Raw genomic sequence first — 23,532 nt, 5'->3', positions numbered from 1 at the left:
TATATAAATACCCAGTCGCTCTTCAACAAGGCGTGACAATCATTAAGAGGATATTATGAACGTAAGTGTGTTTTTGAATTATGTTTTGAATGCCTCTACTTTTGTACTTTTTTTAATATGTCTAACCCTGCTACCTCCCAATCACAAACACTTTAGATTCACGTAGCACAATATCAGCAAAAAAAACATACTTGTGATGCGTAAATAATAATGGTATTTTCTGAGATCCCTCTGTAAAAGTCACATTTGTGTGCGAACACGTGTGATGATCACCCCATCTATGATTATTATTCAGTTATCACAGCAACAACATATTGTAAACGGACAATTCCGACAATGGATGTTCTCTTTGCATGTTAAAAAAAATAAATGAATCGCTCTAAAATATATCGAGGTGGGTGACAATATTATTTTCGGTCTTTCGGTAAAGTCAAGTCGATAGGTTTAAAGTATTTCGTTGCTGTGATAACCGAATATTAATCATAGATGGGGTGATCATCGTACGTGTGCGCACACAATTGTGACTTTTTACAGAGGGATCTCAGAAAATACCATTGATTACGCATCACAAGTGTTTTTTTTCTCATAGGATCTTGCCTCGATACATGGTTAAGTCACGCAGATATGTTTCTTTCATCCCATCTACGTGACTTTACCGAAAGACCCAACGAATATGAATCCCTGCAGTCACGAAAGCTTTAAGCCAAGGTAGGCGACAAGTTGAGGTATGATGTAATTGAAAAAGCAATTATGTATAAGAATGTATTCTTTCGTTTTGCCAGACAATAGACCGTTGTAAATGGGTTATTAGCTGGTATTGTCTTTGAGGATGCTGTTGTTTAAATATTAGTTCAGCTGTAAATGCAGTAATAAACCGCAATTCCCTCCATTAGTGGACTGCTGTCCTTGCTCCGAGCCTCGTTTATGATTTATAAATACACTTTAATAATAAGCCCGCATTGCATTCCTCTTGAAACATAGCTTTGAATACTTGACATCTAGAAAGGTCGAATAACCGTGGATCATAACTTTACAATAAAATATCTACATGCCACTTTAAATCAGTTCTGCGTGACATTGACAGGTAATAAGGATATAAGCGGCATGTTCATCGTCAGTGCGATGCTTTTAAAGTGTGCGGTTCACACCTTCACATAGCAGCATAACCCGAGCACGTAAGAGCATAACCTGAGCACGTACTGCATAACATGGAACACGTACTGCATAACCTGAGCACGTACATCATAACCTGAACGCGTACGACGTGACCTGAACAAACTTATAAACACAAGTATTAAAACCGGTATGTTGTGAAGCTTTTGGTAAGAGCACTCATACTAATGGTCCATTAACGAAACAATACCACAGAGATGGAAGAATAATCCCATTCCCACGAGTTCGCTCGAAGTTAAACGCAGAAGTAAATCCGTGTTCAACGTTGCATCAAAGCCCGTGGGCATGCGCAGCAATTAGCTCTATTCATGGGAGAAACTGATAGGCAATCACATTGTTAGATATAAGCAGGAGTGCGCGTAACGCTTTTAATTAACATTACATTGCTGGGGTTGGACAACGCCTCTTACTCACATTTCTGTTGAATATCATTGACAAGACACACACACAATGACCTCCTTACACTTACCGTCAGTGCATCACGCAGACCACCACACCTTTTAAAGACACTTTTTTTTCGTAACAAAGACGTTTAAAGACTTACACGAGTGTAACACAAAAAAATCAACCCCGACCCACCACAAAAGTTGGTTACTTCTACGATAGTTTTAGAGGCGCTTACGACTCAGGTGAGGGAGGCTTACGTTGTCGTATGCGGTGAGAAATGTATTGGCCTCGTACCAAACTCCAGACTCACCTGTGTGCGTGATGGGGTGGAGAGTAAAAACTAAATGTGATCTGTGATCGTGCACCACGTGGGCAGCCTCTCTCGACGGCGCTGACTCTCGGGTCTCACGAAGTTTGCTCCTCGCTCATCAGGTCGGGGACGAGCTCATGTGGGTGAATCTGCGTTCAAACCGCGTGGAGTTTGTCAGGGAGGGAGGTAGGGGGATAGCTTTTGTCCGTGTGGGAACTTGGGGCGGAGTCTGCCACTTTGCCACAAGGTGGTGGCGGCAGTCCCCCCCCCATCCACACCCCCCCAACCACTCCCCCCCATCTACCCCCCCCATCTACCCCCCCCATCTACCCCCCCCATCCACCCCCCCCAAACCCCCCCAACCACTCCCCCCCATCTACCCCCCCATCCTCCCCCATCCAACCCCCTCCTCCCCCCTCCTCCCCCCCATCCACCCCCCCATCCCCCCCCCATCCACCCCCCCATCCACCCCCCCATCCACCCCCCTCCTACTCCCCCCCCCCATCCATCCCCCCTCCTCCCCTCCATCCATCCCCCCCATCCTCCCCCCATCCACCCCCCCTCCTCCTCCCCCCCCATCCATCGCCCCCTCCTCTCCTCCATCCCCCTCCTCCACCCCTCCATCCCCCCCCCCTCCCATCTCTTCCTCCTAGATGCTTGATGATTTGCCCCTCTTATGGATAGGGCCGCTGAAGCCAAAAGCCGCGTCGCATAGAATTATCCCCGACAAACATCCTTGTCAGACGGGGGGGGGGGGGGTGCTGCGTTCGGTGGCTGCACTTGTGCAACGCCGATGCGACCACGCGTGTAGGAGGGTGTCGATGTTTCATTGTCGATGTCCTTTTTGTTGTTCGCTGTTGTTTAAATAAGAAACCAAAGCACCCACCGCCAGTGCCGGATGAAGCTCGTGCGGGGCCTGTAGCGTGATATTATAAAGGGCCCTAAATAAAAAAAAGACGTAAATATTAAAACGCATACTTTTTTTTTACTTTCACAGTAAATTCTAGATTTAAAGCTTTCGTGACTGCAAGGATCCATACTTTTTGGTTCTATTTTTTACGTGACTTTACCGAATAGAACCAAAGAGTATTTCACAGTAAAGTAATTGTATTTTTTCATTTGTTATACAGCCAGCTAATACGACAAATCGCTAACCGTAAACACCCAGTCGTTCATAAAAGTTGAAGGCGGTATAGTACTATAGTAATAGAGCAAGTGCAGAATCACTGAACCGGAATTGATAGCTTGAAAGCATTTAGCGCGGGACCCTTAAAAGTGCGGGACCCGTAGCTAGTACATGTGTAGTAGCTACTACACGTGTTGTAGCTACTACACGTGTAGCAGCTACTACACGTGTTGTAGCTACTTTTGTTACTCGGATAATCTGGCCCTGCCCACCACCCCAACCAAATAGAAACATCGAGCCCCTCGTGTTTCGCGTGAAGCCCACGCTGGTGTTTGGTGACAGTCGAGTCGAACGGTAGAGAGGTCGCTGGCGCAGGGGTTATCACGGCGCCGAAATGCCCTCTCGAGATCAATGCACTCGGGTTTCATTCCTTGGCCACGGCCTGACATCGGTGGCGAGTGACATTGAACCAGCACCAATGTCTTCGCCCCACACCCATTTCAGCAACCTCCACTGACCCGCGTGGGGGTGAGTGTGGTGGTCAACAACAACAACAACAACCGCTATTCGCCACGAAGTGTGCCAGGCCAGGCCTGGCACAAGCGTCCTGGTCAAAAAATCCCCGCGACCAACACGACGTAGGCGGAGGCCTTAATCCAGCAGTGGACTCAGAAATCGTGAATCATTAATTTATTGTAGAAGGCATTTAACATTAACAATACATAGTAACGAATACACAGACTGAGAGAGTTCATCTACAATTGATCTTTAACTTTGTTTTTATTTGAGCTATTCATTACATTATTTCACCAAAATATTATTTAAATCCTAGCGACGATAAAACAAAACGTCACAACATCTTGGCATTTTGTTACATGAAATCAGATTAGTTTTAGTGCTCCGAGTAAAGGAGGGACTTAGAGGAGCATTAAGATGACAGAAGCTGTCTCTTATGTTCCATCGCAGTTTTTAAAATAAGAATCAAGAAATCACCATGAAAGACATGGCCTATAAAGTTTAATGCATATAATAGGCATTATATAGAGAGGACAAGTTCAAATTGAGCGGCAACATACTTTATTTTCCATCGTTAATCATGATCTTGTATCCATGAAACAGCATCGTTTTCACCTAAAATCACCGCTCTATAAAATCACATACGTGTGACATATCGCAATTTTTTTTTATAACCCTCCTGTAAACATAAATTCGGTACATTCATTTCAAAGATGTTGGATTTACAAGTATAAAGTGTGACAAAATGGACTTTACCTCAGAACTGTTACAGATTTTTTTCTTTTAACAAAAAGTCTTAACATTCATGAAATTACCTCACCACAATGCCTTGCATCTGTAATTACAATCGGCCACTTTTAACTTGTATTGCAAATAAAAACCCAATACAATTTGTGCGTGGATTGTCACAGCCATTTACATTTGTTACAGATGTGAATGGCTGCGGCCTAACAGCATTCAACCGGAATTATTAAACAGCTTGTCTTTTTCACAACTCACAGTCAAGCCTTCATGCCTGATGATCTTCCTCACTTACATATGAATTCAATCACGCGTATATTTCATGCATCTACCGATGGGCCAACATGCCGCACGGGATCTTGAAGTGCGCCGCTGGATAAATCACAAACATTTGCCACTGCCGATTTAGGCCCCCATATCTAGATCAGAATGTTCGTTCGTTCGTTCGTTTCTCAATCCGCTTGTCCAGGTGAGGATCGCGGCGCCAGCGTGTTGAGTAGTGGCGGTCCACACCTCCCATCTCCTGGCGACAAGCTCCCAGCTTTTCCTTGGGACTTCCCAGACATTTCCAGGCCAGCCGAGCGACACAGCCCAGCCACCAACCATGTCCTGGGCAGGCCCCAGGGTCTTTGCCGAGCACGTGACATTTTCAATGACCAAAAATGTGACCAACTCATAAGCATATAAAGAGAGTAATGTAAATAAAAAAAAGATGAATACACGGAGAAATATAATCGCAAATCTACTGTACTTCGCAAATTATACTAACATTTTCATATTTTGTTGAAACGAGTTCATAATTTATTCGTAATAAGTATGGTTTATTATCAATGCATTGTAGACAAGACGTGTTAAAGCCGTTGGAGGGTTGTCAAGCTCAGACTCTAAATTATAATTCAAAATATTAATCGATAGTAATTTGGAATTTGTAATGGGCAGGTTTTGTTCACTGTGAGAATGATGCAGAGGCGCAGAAAACCAGACAAGCGGGAAGGCAGCCATAACTGGCGGCAAAGGTTGCTCAAGCTCTGCGGTCCTATATTGAGATGTTTTGCCAAATCCAAATTAACCTGGTCTTTCTCCACGTGGGAGGTAACCGGAGTACCCAGAGAAAACCCACACGTGAGAGGGGGAGTATTGTTAAATAAAACATTACCAAGGGATTCTTCTGGAAGGGTGACAACATATCAGCAGAGGGTCATAGCGAATGTCGTAAATTAATACATTTTAAAAACACAAATAAATATATACTGTACTACGTGGCGGGTGGGGGGGGGGGCGATGACGTCAGCAGGCACACTGCGTGACGCTGCCGCATGCGGGTGACATCACAGATGTGACGTCACCGCTCACTTGCCGTGCAAAATATATCCATTATTGTGTACCCCCCCCCCACCAAATACAAAAGTCTAATTTTTATACTTTTTGCATTGTGTACAGTTTGGAAACTACCCACATGCCAAATTTCAAGTTTGTTGCATGTCGGGAAGTATGCTAAACATTTCGAACAGACACACATTCACAAATTTCCCTTTTATATACTGTATATAGATTACTGACATAGAAATGTTTTTAATCAATAATTTCATACTTTTATCATAAAACTGCTTCCAGAATATCTGACCAGCATGGAAGAGCAGCACAAATACCCTCTCGTGGGGCTCGAGACCTCCCTCTAAGACGTGGAGGTCCTTGTGCAGGCGGTGGAGTGAGTGAGTAATTGTAGGGCTGTACCTTTACCCATTTCACTACTCGACTCAAACCTGTTCCGACACCAATTGGGACGGATTCTGATTGACCAGAGCTTCATCTGGTAACAATTTCAATCGACAAAGCACACCGTCTGCGCTCGTCGAGAGAGAACTGCCTCTCGAGACGCGAGGAGGAAGCACAGACAAGCAGGAAGGCAGCCACGTGATAAGCCGGCGCCAACAACTGCCCAAGTTCTGCGGTCCTACATACATATATAAAATAGTACCATTGGCTAATTAAAAAAATTTTAACTGCTGTTTGTGTTTAGTTTGTTGTCCTTCCCCCGCACCTCCGATTTGCACGGTTGGTTACGTACGGTGCGAAAGAAGTTTTAACATACGTACAATTCATGAGCGTTTACATGTTGGAGGAAACCACTAAATAAAAGGCTTAGATTGAGGATAAACATATATACAATTCCTGAGAATATACCCATCTTTGTTATGAATTTCAGAATTATCGTAAAAAGTTCATCTTAGATGGGCAAGATACCTTACTTAAGCCACGTCTGAGATGAAGCAAGGTTGAGTTGGTTGTTATTCACGCTGTTGCTATGCACATGCTGGGTTAACCCATTATTTAAGCAGGTGGCTTCTGATAGATTCACTCGCAATGTCCCTTGAATGCCCAATGAAGAGTTCACATACGAACCTGACAGTGCTCTTTGTTTCCGTGAACATCTCATCGGTTGCTGCTCGCTGTAGCCAATGCATGAAGGGAACTCCACTTTGAAACATCGCTCTTCCCAAAACTCTTTTTGTCCTCCCCCCACCCCTCCCAGTCTGGGCTGCACGAGCCTTTGCCTGTACCTTCAGAATACTAAACAACCCCAGTGAACACTTGATTAAAGAAAGACCGATTACAGCGGTAGGGCCTTCGCGAACACCACTGCCATGCCCGGCGCTGACGAGCGCCGCCGAGTGCAGCGTTGAGTTGCCTGGGAACGTCCTCAACTGTTGGGACATTTGCAGCAGGTTAATAATGAGATTAATATACACTGGCGGTCCCCTGCCAAAACATCAGTGTCAGTAGCGAGCGGTTCAACTGGGACGCGTTGAAATTCTGCTAGGGGGTTCACTCAACCCATCATCCCTGCATGGTCCACAAATTAGGAACTACTTTGTGGGGGAAGTCAACATTGGTTTTCCTATGGATAGACTCGCCCCTCTCCCCCCACGCCCCCTCCCCCATCACCACAAATTAGGAATGTGGAATTTCCACCGCTGGCTCAGGGCCGTAGAATCAGGAGGTGCGCACCGCTTCAATGCTCGTTCGAGCAGGAAATCACCTTTTTTTGTTGACATTCTGAACGCACGCCGGGAGGTTTGCCAACAAAAAAGGTCAAGTCGAGGTCGGTGGCGAGCGGCGTGGCCTGCGCTGCTCAGTCGAGGACCACAAACTCGGCCACGCGTGGTAAAGCGAAGGGGCTCGCCGACACTTTGAGACAGCGCTGTGTGGATGGGGGAGCTCTACACCCCCTCATCAAGTGCTAAGCATTGGGCATTTCTGCTCTGTGCGTACCGTGCTGGGGTGGGGTGGGGATTCACATCACGCTGCTGTGCTGTCACTTCTGGGCTCGTGGCCTGACTCGGGGAGGCGGTGGGGGGTGGGGGGGGGACAATCAACGGGCATCTGCGCAACGAGCGTCTTCTGGTGTTGTTTTTAGACTCAAGTGAAGTCGTTCGCTCGGACACCCTTGCGAAAACTCTGGTTTAAAAAAAAACACACAAATAAAAGGATGAATGTATATACCGTAGCTCTTGTTCACCGCAATAACAGTAGAATGTGATTTTTAAATTGCAGGTGATGTGTAATACTTACAGTAAACGCCTCTTATCCGCTATAGGGAGGACACTATAATAGCAGGGTAGGGAAAGTCACACTCGTCACCCTCATGCCCATCGTCATCTGAGAGAGAGAGGGAGACAAACGAAAGCCGAGTCAGTCAGGAGGGAATGACGGAACTTTACTGCATTTCAAAACGTCCCGATCCAACAGGGTCAGCTCAAGCCGTTGCCGCTCGCAATCGGATCGGCGACTCCGCACGCGGAGCATTCCTTCTGTCGAGCTTTAGCCACGCACTACTGCAATCCAGTCGAATTTTACCATCGATATTCAATCCAGTTGAATTGTACCATCACTATTCAATCCAGTTGAATTGTGCAATCAATATTCAATCCAGTTAAATTGTACCATCAATGTTAATTCCAGTCGAATTGTGCCATCAATATTCAAACCAGTTGAATTGCACCATCAATATTCAATCCAGTCGAATTGTGCAATCAATATTCAATCCAGTTTAATTGTACCATCAATGTTTAATCCAGTCAAATTGAGCAATCAATATTCAATCCAGTTGAATTGTGCCATCACTATTCAATCCAGTCGAATTGAGCAATCAATATTCAATCCAGTTGAATTGTACAATCAATATTCAATCCAGTTGAATTGTACCATCAATGTTCAATCCAATTGAATTGAACAATCATTATTCAATCCAGTTGAATTGTTCCATCAATATTCAATCCAGTTGAATTGTACAATCAATATTCAATCCAGTTGAATTGTACCATCAATGTTCAATCCAATTGAATTGTGCAATCAATATTCAATCCAGTTGAATTGTGCCATCAATATTCAATCCAGTTGAATTGAGCAATCAATATTCAATCCAGTTGAATTGTACCATCACTATTCAATCCAGTCGAATTGAGCAATCAATATTTAATCCAGTTGAATTGTGCAATCAATATTCAATCCAGTTGAATTGTGCCATCAATATTCAATCCAATTGAATTGTGCAATAGATATTAAATTAAACTGCGGGGAATACTACAAATTTAATAAACGGGGGTGGGGGAGCTGGCATTAGCTCACCGAAGCAGCGGTTCACACCGACACACAATTCCTGTGCGGTTAACGGCTCAAGCACCCTCGCAAACCGACTCGACGTTAATCTGCACGCGCTGTGCACCATTCACGGCTCGTCTTTGGAGCCCCCCACCCCCCACTGTCCCTGGGACATCGTGTGCCGCACGGCCACTAATAGCAAAAACGGAGCGGATGTGTGCATGCATTGCTTGCTCCATTCCGTCTGTAAGCCGCGTGACAAGAGTGGACGGATTTCACGCCATGAGCAACATTACATCAGACAGATCAAGTCGGCTATGTTACCCATCTGTTTTCAAAACCCCACAGTAAACATTTTATTTAACAGCTTTCAGATGCAATGTATCCGCAGCATGCTGCATACACACATGAATCTTTCGTAATTTACAGTCCTCCGTCAATCCACTGCTGGACAGAGGTGTCCCCACGCCATGCCGGCTTTGTGTGAGTGTTCGACCGTCCTTCGCCACGGTAGTGCTAGAAGGAGGCGACCTAGGAGCGGTCCAGAGATCAGTCACCCGCTGCTGTCAGCCGTGGTCGGGAATCGAACTCAGGCCGCCGGGGTTCGCAGCGCAGCGTGCTAAAGCAACGCGCCACCGCTCCCCAATTTCCTTGATGGGAATCGACAGCTCTCTGGGGGTCAACGTCACTGCGTCGAACTAGGATGCACACGTGTGTGTGTGTTTGTTGAACTTATTTCGCACGAGTCCGAAGCCAACCACGCCGATCGGAGGTGCGAAGGATATCAGCTGGCAACAGCGCAGCATTCCGAGTAATGCAAAAGATGAAAAAGGCACAATGCACGGAGAGATTTACATGCATGGAGTGACGTGGAGAGACAGAACAGTGAATGAATGCACAGATCAGGAAATTAAAGACACATCCTGAGACATCAGATGGACAATTGAGAAAAGTAACTGGGGTGAGCTGAAGGAGAGAACGCATCCAAAAGGTTGACAGCTGTGGAGATGGATCGATTATATCAGTCCACGTGCAGGATGATGTATGTATGCATGCATGTATGTTGAACTCATTTCCCGCCGTACGTAGTCAACTGCGCGACTCAGAGGTGCGGGAGAAGGACGGCAAACTAAACACAGTTCTGAAGAAATTAAGTTTTCAATATAGATGTAAAAGTGCCATAGCTCCAGTGGCTTCCTTATTTGGGAAGGGAGAGCGTTCCAGACGCCCGCAGAAGCGCATCTGAAAACGCGCGATGCGGTGACCACCGTCTTTGTTCGACGGGCAGCAGCCAAAAGGCGCTGCTGCTGCGAGGATGACCCCAGTTCACGTGACGATGGTTCATGCTCCTTGACGAGACCAGCGAGGTTCTTTTGGTTCATGTGTGGCAAGCGCTTTGTGTGTAAATGAGTGCGAAAATGTAATCGTGGCAGCATCTGTCACGGTGTGTGGAAGGCCTTCATCCAGCAGTGGCTAGACAATGGCTGATCACGATGATGATGATAACTTACCCATCTCTGCGAGTCCCAGCATTATCGTGTGGAGATTGGTGCCATTCATCCCATTGTGCCTGTGCAAAAAAAGTACATGTAACACATTCACGTGTCAATTCCCACGTACGGCACCGTCCGTGTGTTACTCGGACATCGGCTGGCGGCCGTGGGAATCGCGAACCTTCTGGAGAAAACAGCTTTTCTGATTCCTCAAGGCAGGGCGAGTACAATACCAGGGCACGTGACCGGAGGCCATGCCTTTGATATGTGCAAAGTTAGCGATGCCACTATACTCAAGGTGGCACAGAGGAGCTAAAAGGCAGGTCTGAGCTTGAGCGAGAGCGTGTCTGGGAATATCTGGGAGTTTCAGGCGTGGGCTGTGAGATGGGGCCTGGAAATGTCGGCACGGCAATGGGTAGTTGAAGCCACCTGTGTGGAACATTGACCGACAGCCACCTCGTGTGCAAGGTTGGGTTTTCTCCGGGTAACGCTGGCTTCCTTCTGTATGTCGAACCTTCAAGAGGGAATTGATGACACATCCCGACGGGCAAGTGTCTCGACAGAGTCTTGAGACTTAGTGAGGCATTGCTGGATAAAGACCATCGTTGTAGATTCTGTTTTGCCATTTCACTGTTTGATAAGGGGCTCTCCACACCACGCAGGTAATAATTTGACCATACTTCACCAGACTGGACACTGGTCGGTGCGGATTACTGTACTTCATATTACTCTGAGACGTGTTTTTGGATTGTACTGCGTGTTGTCCACGATGTCCGACGTTTCACTCCAGTACACAAAGAGTGAGCGAATGAGTTCCTGGGGAAGCTCCCAGCACATCGAGGGAAACGTCAGACATCGCGCTGAACAGCACGTGGTGCAAGCCGAGAACAAGATAAAAGCGCTAAGCAACCGTACAAAATAACCTACGCAGTAGTAGCATTGTTACTTGTATTTTGGTAGATGTTAAAAAAATATATTTAACAGTTATTTACCCAAATACGCATTTTTAAAGCACTTTGTGTGGTATGCAAAGGTGAAAACCATTGAAAACAGCTCGTGTTAAAAAAAATCCACTTAATTCTCCATTTGTGTTGATGAGTATTTGGAAAACAATACATTCGATGCATTTCGTGAATGCATATAGTGTGTATTAGACATGTTTGGCATGAAATAAATGTTTGACCAGCACAAGTACACACACATCATCTCTGCTCTGTTTGAAATTACCCAAGGCACGTGTCACTCACTCCAAGCTGAATGTAAGCAGAGCTCCATTCTTTCTTTCTGAATATAAATACGAATATTGCTTCGTCCTTGGGACGATTGGCTTTCCAGACCAACAATCATGAATCAGCATTTGTTGATGAAGACAACAAAGCGTGGACCAGTTTTTTTTTCCCTTCTGGGTCTCATCAGCAGATTCAGATTTGTTAAACAAATGCCAGTTGGATTAACTTGGCGTTATTGGGAAGATCACTCCCTCTGAATGATGCAACGTCATTCAACAGCAAAATAACACTGTACACAAACCCCATTGACGCAGGGGTTTGCTTTGCTTAAACAAACACCGCAGAGATATGATATGGTATTGGCACTAGACATGTATTGCTACAGAAGGATATTGCATCGAAGCTGGACCAAAAGAGTGACTAGCATAGCATCAAGAAAAAAGGTTGCACATAGAAGAAGACCGGGTGATGCAGGCAGTAATGAGAAGGAAACTGGAACTATTTGGACACGCGTGTAGACAACAGAAAATTTTAAAGTGTTTTGTTCAGAGAATGGCTTGAGGACGGCATAACAAGAGATCGGTGCCAGGAAGATGTGGAACTACTTGAGCAGATTGGCACAATACAGTGGGAAGCGGAATTAAAAAAAAATATGACGAAATGTGCAGTGGACATGGATCGTGATGATGACGATTAGTCTTGATCTGAAATGTCAATAGGGCTGGTGGATTAAAGCATGTTTATTTGGAGTTTGCATGTTCTCCCCGTGGTCGTGTGGATTTATCTCCGGGTCCTCAGGCTTTTCCTTCCACATTTTGATTCAACGTGCGTTTAAAAGTAGTTCTTAACCTTTACTGTGGCCTTGCATCCCTTTGGTTGTCAATCCTAGACAATAATATGCTAATAAATACTCTTTGGTTCTATTCGGTAAAATCACGTAGGTAAAAAATAAAACAACAAAAATCACGACGTGACTTTACCGAATAGAACCAAAGAGTATGGATCCTTGCAGTCACGAAAGCTTCAAATCTAGAAATGCTAATAAATGCATAGAGGGTTTGGTGAAACAAAGTAGTTGCACTCACGTGCCCGTGCTTAATTTGTGTTTTCGATTATTTACCTTCTAAACAAATCTGGCCGTAAAATTTTGATTTAAAGCTTTCGTGACTGCAGTAATTCATATTATTAGCTCTTTCGGTAAAGTCACGTTGAAGGGAAACAATAAAATAATAAAAGATATAAAACAATAAAAAATTATCACGACGTTTCGACCATAACACAAACGGTCGTCATCAGATGTGTCGGTTTGCTTACATTTATTTATTTTTAAACGGTGTATTTATTTATTTATAAAAAACGTCAGCGCCACGTGCAGCGATTTGGCAGTTTATTTAGAAGGACTAGTCCATCTATGTTCTGAAAAGAGGAGGGGGGAGACGAAAAATTAATGTATGCTGTCTGAAAGTCACTGTAAGCGTGAACAATCAATTAAGACCTGAAATGGTTTATCAAATCTTTCCAATGATTGCTAAGCCAGAATCCATCTTCTCGGTTGAAATTGTCTCTGTGCTTGTATATGTGGATAGCCTCATGAACGAATCTCTCATGGTAGCCAGATGGCTTAAAAAGAACCTCTGTCTTGGAAAAAGATAATTGGAAAGATTTGATAAACCATTTCAGGTCTTAATTGATTGTTCACGCTTACAGTGGCTTTCAGACAGCATACATTAATTTTTAGTCTTTCCCCTCCTCTTTCAGAACATTGATGGACTAGTCCTTCTAAATAAACTGCCAAATCGCTGCGCGTGCCGCTGACGGTTTTTTAAATAAATAAATACACCGTTTAAAAATAAATAAATGTATGCAAACCGACACACCTGATGACGACCGTTTGTTTTATGGTCGAAACGTCGTGAGAATTTTTTATTGTTATATATTTTATTATTTAATTGTTTCCCTTCAACGTGACTTTACCGAACGAGCTAATAATATAAATCTGGCCGTGTCTCGCCACCCCCAGAAAGGGCATCTCGCACTCCCAGGTGAAAACCCACCGGTTTAGAGTTGTCACGTGCGGCCAGGTCTCTTCTGAAAACAATAAAGAGCTGTACAGCTCAGTGGGCCCTTACCTGGTCAAGTAAAGTACTTTAATAAATGTTGTTATTTTGCTTGAAAGTTCAACAATTGCTTTCTGGCTCCAGCACTCTGCCCTGCGCTTGCTCGTGTCGTCCCCTTGTGGTATTGCATCGCAGCGTACAATAACACTGTGTGACAACAAAATATTATATGCTTAGTTTTTTCGGTAAAGTCACGTTGAAGAGAAACAACAAAATAATAAAATATATATAAAACAATAAAAAAATTCTCACGACGTTTCGACCATAACTCAAACGGTCATCATCAGGTGTGTTGACACAGTTATGGTCGAAACGTCGTGAGAATTTTTAATTGTTTTATATTTTTTTTATTATTTTGTTGTTTCTCTTCAACGTGACTTTACCGAAAAAACTAAGAATATGAATTACTGCAGTCACGAAAGCTTTAAATCAAAACAAAATATTAGTTTTTGTTCCTGGGTAGTCAGTGTTATTTTCTAATTGCCTATGCCTCAAAAGTACAGACAATGCCTATTATTTCCCACAAACGTTGCTTTTGTGACCAGGACAATGATATTTTCAAAATTTACCTATTTTCAATGAGAAAACGTGGTGTGCATTTGTGTCGTTCCTTCACGTAAAGTCCTGGTCACAAAAGCAAAGTTTGTGGGGAATAATAATAGCCATTTGATATACTTTTAAGGCATACGCAATTAGGAAATGACACTTACTACCCAGGGACAAAAATCGTGTTACATGGTGTAATCTCCCCAGCGTTGGGCAAAAATAAAATCGCGAAAAGTTCAAGAAGCGTGGCCGGTGATACTTTGAGCACCAGGAGGCCCTGTCATTCCCCGTGCACTTCGCTAGCCGGTGTCACGCACCCGTGCGGTGCGTGAGTTTAACCGACCTCCACTGGAGTAGAAACGGCATCGTGATTTGTCTCTGTAAATAGAACTTGACCCAGTTTAACACGTCGTAGTCGTAGGGCTATCGCGACCGTAACTATCCATAATAGAGGTTTTTGGGTTTAGATCGGGTAAATATGAATGTGTCATTAAACCCGCTACCATAGTGTGCATGCATAATGTGCGTGCGCGTTATGCATGCGCATTATGTTGGTTAACTGAATAACCCAACCAATAACAGAGATCCATTGTAATCTATATGAATACATTTAACCCCCTCCCCTTCTCTTCGCACCTGATTGGCTCACAGTTTTACACCTCTATTTAAGACAAGAGGATTTATCCACAACTCTGGCTGTCGCCTGATGAGGCTGGTTGTAATTACCGGCGAAACGTCACTGTACTCGTATGGTAAATGTTGTGGGGCTTACTCTCCAACACACCGGTGTGCTGAACTAGCAAGGAATTAGCACGTTCTGTTTACGTGAAAACCCTTACTGATTGCCTGTGTCGGGTGGTGGCGGGTTTTAACGACACATTTATATATTTATGCGATCTAACCCAAAAAAACTCTATTATGGACAATTTGACCCAAGGTGACAATTGGAGATTCTCCCCCACCCCCCCCCCCCCCCGACAGCATGTTAAGGACTCCGATTCCACCACTGAAACCCGCGTGCTGCCGTGTAGGCCTTGATAGGTGCTCGCTATAGAGCCGTCGTCCCAGCAGCAGAGGTGGATTATGACTGGGATGGTCCCGGAACTCCCAAGCGTTTTTTTATTTTTTACACAGGGCCCTACAATAATAAACAGACGCTCGATGTATTTTCATTGGTGATGGCAAACGGGGTGGTGGTGGGGGGGGGGCATCACCCCCCCCCCCCATTGCCTTCACCCCCAGCGGTTTGCTAGAGGCTATGGGGGTATATTAGTGTTGGTTGTTTTTTGTGTGTGTGCGAGTACACCACACGTACTGCCCGTGCGTTCCCGACGCGGTGAGGCATGGTCAAATAACCTCTGCCGGCCCACAGGGCAATGTCACCAACCGTCAGTGGATTGACAAAGGGGCTGTATATGTACGCAATGCCGTCTATGCGCAACTACACATATATATTATAAATGTAGTTACGCATTTATTCCACGGAATAACTTAACAAGCGGACAACTGCCAAAACGCTGCCCTCTCCACGGCTCTTTTAGGTGACTGCGTCGTGACGTTACTCACATTGCATTTAATTATTTTATTTTTTTACGCAATTTTTATTTTAAAAAAATGTCACCTCCTTGTTATTTTGGTTGCCGACCCCGGTACTAGACCGAGCAACTATCTTCACAAAAAAAATACAATAACTTACACGGACACTTGCCTACTTAGCGACGTGTGTATAATTTACGAGCGCTTTTATAGGGCTCATTGTGCCTGCTCTGTGTGTGTGTGTGCGGTGGGTAATTGTTTCGCCGTGTTTTCTTGGTGAATAGTGTATTGGATTACACTGTACCCACGATTGTTAATATTCAGGTGCCCTTTGTAACAAATATGGGGGCCTTGTATGCCGGAGGGCTTTCTCCCCGCTAAACATTTGGTATTTAGTCTGGATGCTCTCCCAATTTTTGGAATTATATCTAAATACGTAGGAAAATCAGGCCTAAATATGAAATTTTGTGTTATACGAATGTCATGTTTTTTGTTTCATTCGGATTTATCAGAAAACCCAGGGAATGACGTTGCGAATATGACATCACTTCTTGATTCTCCCGCCAAATATATTGTTACATTGCATCGGGCAACGTCGCTTCTGCTGGCATGCAGGCCCGTAAATATGTAGCAACCATGCAAGTGATGAGAACGGCCAAGAAAGATAAAAGAAAACACAATAGTCCCTGCAAATAAAAAAAACACAATTCTTTAAATAAATAAAAACTCATCCCCAAGTGTGAGATGTACATGCTGTGAAGAAGGGTCATTACCCGGAACGTCACCCATTATATATATTTTTTACTTTTAAGGCCGCAGCGTTATTGAGGAATTGTGCTTGAGCACCATTGCCAATGCAGCAGCAGCATCACCAAATACTTTGCCTGGCATATAGATGATGTAGCTATCTCTATTTAAACAAAAAAGAGATACGTATACACCGGTAGAATGTTTTCAGAAACATAATTAAAAGGATCCATACTCTTTGGTTCTTTCGGTAAAGTCACGTAGGTGAAAATAATATCAAAATCATATATAAAAAATACAAATAATAAAATAAAACTCAAAATAATTAAATTAAATTAAATCACGACGTTTCGGAAGCAACACAAGCTTCCGTCATCAAGAAGGACAACCAAGCCCACTACAGTAAAACATTTTTTTTGCCGTGGTTGTCGCACCTGATGACGGAAGCTTGTGTTGCTTCCGAAACGTCGTGTTTTAATTCAATTATTTTCAGTTTTGTTTATTTTAATTTGATTTTATTTTCACCTACGTGACTTTACTATAAAGAACCAAAGAGTATGGATCCTTGCAGTCACGAAAACTTCAAATCTAGAATAAAAGGCCATTGATTAAACCCACCCCGTTACAATTGTGTCCATCAAAAGTAAAAATTGTGAAATAAAATCCAAATGTATTCCCAAGTTATATTCAGTGTCAATTTGCTAAATATGTCATCTTTGTTTCTCAAAATGTGATGCATTCTCGCCAAATGGATTTACTTGATTCTGTGGTCTACAATGGAGCACTATATGAGTCTAAAATCTTTTAGAATCATCACGAATAAATACAACTGGATCAAATGACAGAGCATCGTTTGTATCAGGAAGAGCCCCATTGGGTCCACATGGAGTTCAGCAAAGTCAACAGTGGGATGGAAAGGCAGCTTACAGTTACATTTTGCGATTTTTCTGGTGCACAGGACATTCCGTGCACTTGCTCAAAGAAGTAAATGTTTATATCATTCTATTCGCAAGCACGGGCCAGTGTGCAACACGATGACCAAGAGTTTGACAGTTACACAGCGGTCCATATTCTATGCAATAAAATATGACCTTCATGCACCAGGATATATGCTGAGAATAAAATGTTTTGAATTGTGTCTCATATTTGGGATTTCTTTTCAAGCAATTGAACGATTAAAGACGGCCCACGTGTCGTAATGCAGTGCACCGATCACGACCACTCATTCACTTTACCTTCTATAACGATGCCTCCTTTTACGCCACATGACGAACGCAACGGATCCAATTATCAGTAGTGCTGCAGCGACAGCTAGAATGATTATATACGCATCCTCTGCGGCTGTGGAAAGCATGACATCATACGGTTATGATGCGCATGTGAAACGGTAACAACAACAATGCAAGCATTCTTACAGGTGGGCTGCACTTGCTCACTGCTCACCTGATGGACGTTGCAAATGAAAAACTTTCACCGCTGCCCCATACTGGTTTGATGCGTTGCACGTGACGTACCGCAGGTCATCTGTTACCCTGAGCTTCAGTTCGCTTGTGAGCTTGTTGTCTTTTATGCTCTCGGTGTTGCTCTGTCAACAACGAAAAAAAAACACGGAGCTATCACGCACCTCTCGCATGAACTCAACACCAGCATTTGGTCAACAAGGCCAACTTCTGCCGGTGAGACCCAGAAGGTCAAAACCGGTCCAGAGTTTGCTCGTTTAACACATGTTGCTGCTTGGAATAAAACATTTCAAAGATTGACTTAAAGCTTTCGTGACTACAGGAATTAATATTCTTTGGGTCTTTCGGTAAAGTCACGTAGATGGTTCAAAGAAAATAACAAAAAACTACGACGTTTCGATCACAACACAAGTAATCGTCATCAGGAGCATGGCGATCGCTTGTGTTGTGATCGAAACGTCGTATCTTTTTTGTTATTTTCTTTGAACCATCTACGTGACTTTACCGAAAGACCCAGAGCATATACATTTTAAAGATGTAAACAGAAGGACGAGGGGGCGTACAGGCCTTCCAGCGTGGCTCCACTTGATGTTGGGCTTGGGGAAGCCGACTGCTTCGCACAGCAGGGAGAGGGCACTTCCCTCATTCTGGAGGTACACGTCCTCATCACTCAAGATGTGAGGCTTTCCTGTGGTCGTGCACACACACACACATAAAATAAAGATGCCCGTATCGCTACTACGATGCCACAATGGCGAGATCTTAACTACCTCGCCTGGTATGCAGGAGGTCGTGGATTCGATCCCGACCCTGGATATTTGGAGTTTGCATATTCTCCACGTGCTCGCGTGGATTTATCTCCGAGTCCTCCGGTTTTTCCCTCCATATTTAGAAACATGTGTTTGGAGTATTCGACGACGATAAATGTCTACGTGATAAGCCACCATGTTGAGCTATAATTTGTGGCCTAGGTCGATTCTGAAAAAGAGCAATGTCGCTCAGTGGTCCTTACCTGGTAAAAAAAAAAATAGTTTATAGGATTGCAGTGATTACATTTTTTCACGACACGACCATCAGCCATGGTTGTGCCACTGCTGGATCAAGGCCTCACCCAGCCATTACCATCAGCCACGATGTGATACCATGATTCAATTTCACAACATGTATATTTGTATGCTGAGCACAGGCCCAAAGGTTCAACATGTCAAATGGCCGGAAACAAAAAGCACCGTCAAATTTGTGACTCGACTGATGAGAACCCAGAAGGGCAACACCGGTCCAGAGTTTGCTTACTTATTGTCCTTCCCCCGCACCTTCGATTAGCGTGGTTGGCTATGTACGGTGTGAAAGAAGTTCAACATACATGTAGTACATAATAATCGTCTGGAAAGCCAATAGGCTGATAGGATGAAACGCATTTCTATTTACATGTCGCAAAAAAGACACCCATAATGTGAGGTAGCAAATTACTTGGTGATACTACGTTGGCAGTGATACACAAGCAAAAATAAAACGTTCTTGAAACATTCGTCAAAAATCCTGCCTTAAAATTAAAGGTATATAATAGGCGACATTTTGGGCCTCGGCCCTTCTTTATAGCACATGATAATGAGATTGTGTGGTACCTTGCTATTGTCACTGCCGTTGGTCACCTTGCTATTGTCACTGCCGTTGGCCACCTTGCTATTGTCACTGCCGTTGGCCACCTTGCTATTGTCACTGCCGTTGATACCTTGCTATTGTCACTGCCGTTGGTCACCTTGCTATTGTCACTGCCGTTGGTCACCTTGCTATTGTCACTGCCGTTGGTCACCTTGCTATTGTCACTGCCGTTGGCCACCTTGCAATTGTCACTGCCGTTGGTCACCTTGCTATTGTCACTGCCGTTGATACCTTGCTATTGTCACTGCCGTTGATACCTTGCTATTGTCACTGCCGTTGGTCACCTTGCTATTGTCACTGCCGTTGGTCACCTTGCTATTGTCACTGCCGTTGGCCACCTTGCTATTGTCACTGCTGTTAGTCACCTTGCTATTGTCACTGCGTTGATACCTTGCTATTGTCACTGTTGATACCTTGCTATTGTTACTGCCGTTGGTCACCTTGCTATTGTCACTGCCGTTGATACCTTGCTATTGTTACTGCTGTTGATACCTTGCTATTGTTACTGCTGTTAGTCACCTTGCTATTGTCACTGCCGTTGATACCTTGCTATTGTCACTGCCGTTGGTCACCTTGCTATTGTCACTACCGTTGGTCACCTTGCTATTGTCACTGCCGTTGGTCACCTTGCTATTGTCACTGCCGTTGGTACATTGCTATCGTCACTGCCGTTGGTACCTTGCTATTGTCACTACCGTTGGTCACCTTGCTATTGTTACTGCCGTTGGTCACCTTGTTATTGTTACTGCCGTTGGTCACCTTGCTATTGTCACTGCCGTTGGTCACCTTGCTATTGTCACTGCCGTTGGTCACCTTGTTATTGTTACTGCCGTTGGTCACCTTGCTATTGTCACTACCGTTGATACCTTGCTATTCTTACTGCCGTTGGTCACCTTGCTATTGTCACTGCCGTTGGTCACCTTGCTATTGTCACTGCCGTTGATACCTTGCTATTGTCACTGCCGTTGATACCTTGCTATTGTCACTGCCGTTGGTCACCTTGCTATTGTCACTGCCGTTGGCCACCTTGCTATTGTCACTGCTGTTAGTCACCTTGCTATTGTCACTGCGTTGATACCTTGCTATTGTCACTGTTGATACCTTGCTATTGTTACTGCCGTTGGTCACCTTGCTATTGTCACTGCCGTTGATACCTTGCTATTGTTACTGCTGTTGATACCTTGCTATTGTTACTGCTGTTAGTCACCTTGCTATTGTCACTGCCGTTGATACCTTGCTATTGTCACTGCCGTTGGTCACCTTGCTATTGTCACTACCGTTGGTCACCTTGCTATTGTCACTGCCGTTGGTCACCTTGCTATTGTCACTGCCGTTGGTACATTGCTATCGTCACTGCCGTTGGTACCTTGCTATTGTCACTACCGTTGGTCACCTTGCTATTGTTACTGCCGTTGGTCACCTTGTTATTGTTACTGCCGTTGGTCACCTTGCTATTGTCACTGCCGTTGGTCACCTTGCTATTGTCACTGCCGTTGGTCACCTTGTTATTGTTACTGCCGTTGGTCACCTTGCTATTGTCACTACCGTTGATACCTTGCTATTCTTACTGCCGTTGGTCACCTTGCTATTGTCACTGCCGTTGGTCACCTTGCTGTTGTCACTACCGTTGATACCTTGCTATTCTTACTGCTGTTAGTCACCTTGCTATTGTTACTGCCGTTGGTCACCTTGCTGTTGTCACTACCGTTGGCCACCTTGCTATTGTCACTGCTGTTGATACCATGCTATTGTCACTGCCGTTGGTCACCTTGTTATTGTTACTGCCGTTGGTCACCTTGCTGTTGTCACTACCGTTGGCCACCTTGCTATTGTTACTGCCAGTTATACCTTGCACGAGCAGGCTGACGCTCTCGCTGGCGGTGATGTGCGGGTGAGCCAGCAGCCAGGCATTGCAGGTGTAGACGCCAGCATCGCTGAACTGTGCACTCTCTATGACGACCTTTGTCGAGTCTGACACCGTCGTGCCATCCTGAACGACGACAATGACGACAACACACGAGAAGACAAACGTCAACAACCATGAACGGCTTTGTAGCGAGAGGCGCGGGTGAGGTACTTGGGTGGCTTGGAGGCAGCAGTGCCGAGCTGGCACTGCTGGGGTCCTCAGTTAGTAGTGCAATTAACTTGTGGTCTCAGCCCGCTAACCAACGACTGTGTGAAGAAAAAAAAAACGTAATTAAAATGTTACATTCTGAACTGAATTTGGCTAAATTGCAGCTCATGCGACGAACATTACTCTCGGTGGCAGTGCGGGTGGGAAAGCTCTGCCCTCTACAGAGCGTGGACCAGAAGTCAGATGAAGGGATCCCAGAGGTAGCTCTGTGATATTCGCTTCCGTGGGACGTTCTCAAACACGAAGGGTTGCACTGCTCTGTGACAGATCTCATAGGTTACTTCATTCCCGTGATGTGACGCCAAAAGGACAATTGGGATAAAATTGGGAGAAATTCCAACATTAATTAAAAAAATGGTGCAGGTTTAAACCAAGGGTAGCATAGCTCTGTCTATAATCATTTGAGAAAGGGACTTATGTCTGAGGAACTTTATCTTTGCATAAAAACCATACCGTATTCTCCAGAGTATACGATGCACCTTTGTTGACTGTAATTTAAAGGAAAGCCTTTGGGGCGCTGCGTCTTGTGATCCAGTAGGCAAGCGGAGTGTGTGTGAGACCAGGTTTGTATAACTGTATTGACACCAGGCACAAGTTCGACCTTGATCCAGCGGTACGAGAGGGGTCCGGAGCCCGAACTCTGGCAGGTGACGTGCACCCTGACCCCAGCCCTCACGGTCAGCGGTCCGAAGGGAACCAGACTCAGCGGATCAATATCTGAAGCAGGGGTCAGACACAATACGACGACTACGTCAGTAACCTGGAAAATTATGGCATCTTCCTGCTAAGGGAAGCATTTGGCCAGAGATAATTGTTTACATTTGGTGACCATGAGCCAGTGATTGAAATTCCACCACCTGTTTCGTGAGTTTCAATAAAAGACCATCACCGTTGAACTTTCTACAATCCGTACACATTTTCTTTTTTTAACAAACATGGAGCAATGAAAATGGGGCTCATGTGACCCTCAGCTGAGATTGGAACTTGTGAGCTTTCAATTGTGAGTTGCCCAGGAATTGAACGTGTCCGAGGGGACATCTTACTGAGGATACGAAGCGATGCGGTCAGGTTCGCGTGAAGGTAAAAGGTAGATGGCAATTGCTTGGGGAGGCCTTCATCCACCAGTGGATTGATCATGGCTGATGATGCTGTTAAAGAGTCTTTGCAGTATGCGGAGCACAGGGGGAGGATTAGGCGAGCTCACAGTTGATGACGACGTTGATGTGCGAGGACGTGGCACTGTGCCCCGTGCACTTCCCGGTGGCATTCGCCCTGCAGATGTAGAGTCCGTTCATGTCAGCCGAGACTCCGCGCAGCACCAGGAGCCCGCCCCGAACCGCACCCGGCACCTCCACCCTGCCATCCGCGAATACCTGGGCATTGGAGGCACCGGGGGAACAGAGGGCACGGGGGGGAGGAGAGGGCACAGGGGGAGTAGAGGGCACAGGGGAGACAGAGGGGCATAGTGGACAGGGGGCATCGGGGGGATAGAGGGCACAGGGGGGGAGAGAGGGCATGGAGGGGGGGGGGGAAGAGGGCAAGGGGGGTGGGTATATATGGTACAGGGACTAAGTGAGGAGTGAGGGCACCACACATCTCCACTGGCAGCCGTGACGGTCAGCCACTGTTGACTTAAAACATTTGACCAGTCAAGTACCAACAAGTGATATGAGCGAGCACCTATGAAGGCTGCCACAGCACACACGAGGGGTGGACGGCCAGCACCACGCCCGGCCACCTTTGTCTCCGTAGT

General features: G+C 45.1%; 2 protein-coding genes across 3 annotated transcripts in view; both read right to left on the bottom strand.

The window, feature by feature from the left end:
• KCNJ10 (potassium inwardly rectifying channel subfamily J member 10) overlaps positions 1-2,075 on the bottom strand; it is a 44,733-nt gene extending 42,658 nt beyond the window's left edge. Inside the window, exon 1 of the mRNA XM_032964447.2 lies at positions 1,871-2,075. The gene's annotated coding sequence lies outside the window, so the exon portion shown is untranslated. The remainder of the gene's footprint in view (positions 1-1,870) is intronic.
• A 1,604-nt stretch (positions 2,076-3,679) lies between these two features.
• Positions 3,680-23,532, bottom strand: part of LOC116948100 (basal cell adhesion molecule-like) — a 33,726-nt gene continuing 13,873 nt past the window's right edge. The window contains exons 8-16 of one of the 2 annotated variants that reach the window (XM_032964445.2): positions 22,984-23,152; positions 22,381-22,496; positions 21,494-21,635; positions 18,547-18,671; positions 17,967-18,108; positions 17,759-17,864; positions 10,367-10,425; positions 7,827-7,913; positions 3,680-7,712 (exon numbers count right to left, since the gene is read on the bottom strand). In XM_032964445.2, the coding sequence (XP_032820336.2) occupies positions 7,846-7,913; positions 10,367-10,425; positions 17,759-17,864; positions 17,967-18,108; positions 18,547-18,671; positions 21,494-21,635; positions 22,381-22,496; positions 22,984-23,152 (927 nt within the window). In that variant the 3' untranslated portion in view covers positions 3,680-7,712; positions 7,827-7,845. Of the gene's footprint in view, positions 7,914-10,366; positions 10,426-17,758; positions 17,865-17,966; positions 18,109-18,546; positions 18,672-21,493; positions 21,636-22,380; positions 22,497-22,983; positions 23,153-23,532 lie in introns of both variants that reach the window. The other variant, XM_032964444.2, reaches the window with a different exon arrangement.

Source organism: Petromyzon marinus, chromosome 32, assembly GCF_048934315.1.
Source record: "Petromyzon marinus isolate PM22_M1 ecotype Great Lakes invasive population chromosome 32, UKy_Petmar_22M1.pri1.0, whole genome shotgun sequence".
Lineage (NCBI taxonomy): Eukaryota > Metazoa > Chordata > Hyperoartia > Petromyzontiformes > Petromyzontidae > Petromyzon > Petromyzon marinus.
The sequence above is the reverse complement of the archived record's forward strand: the minus strand, read 5'-3'. Positions and strand labels throughout refer to the sequence as shown.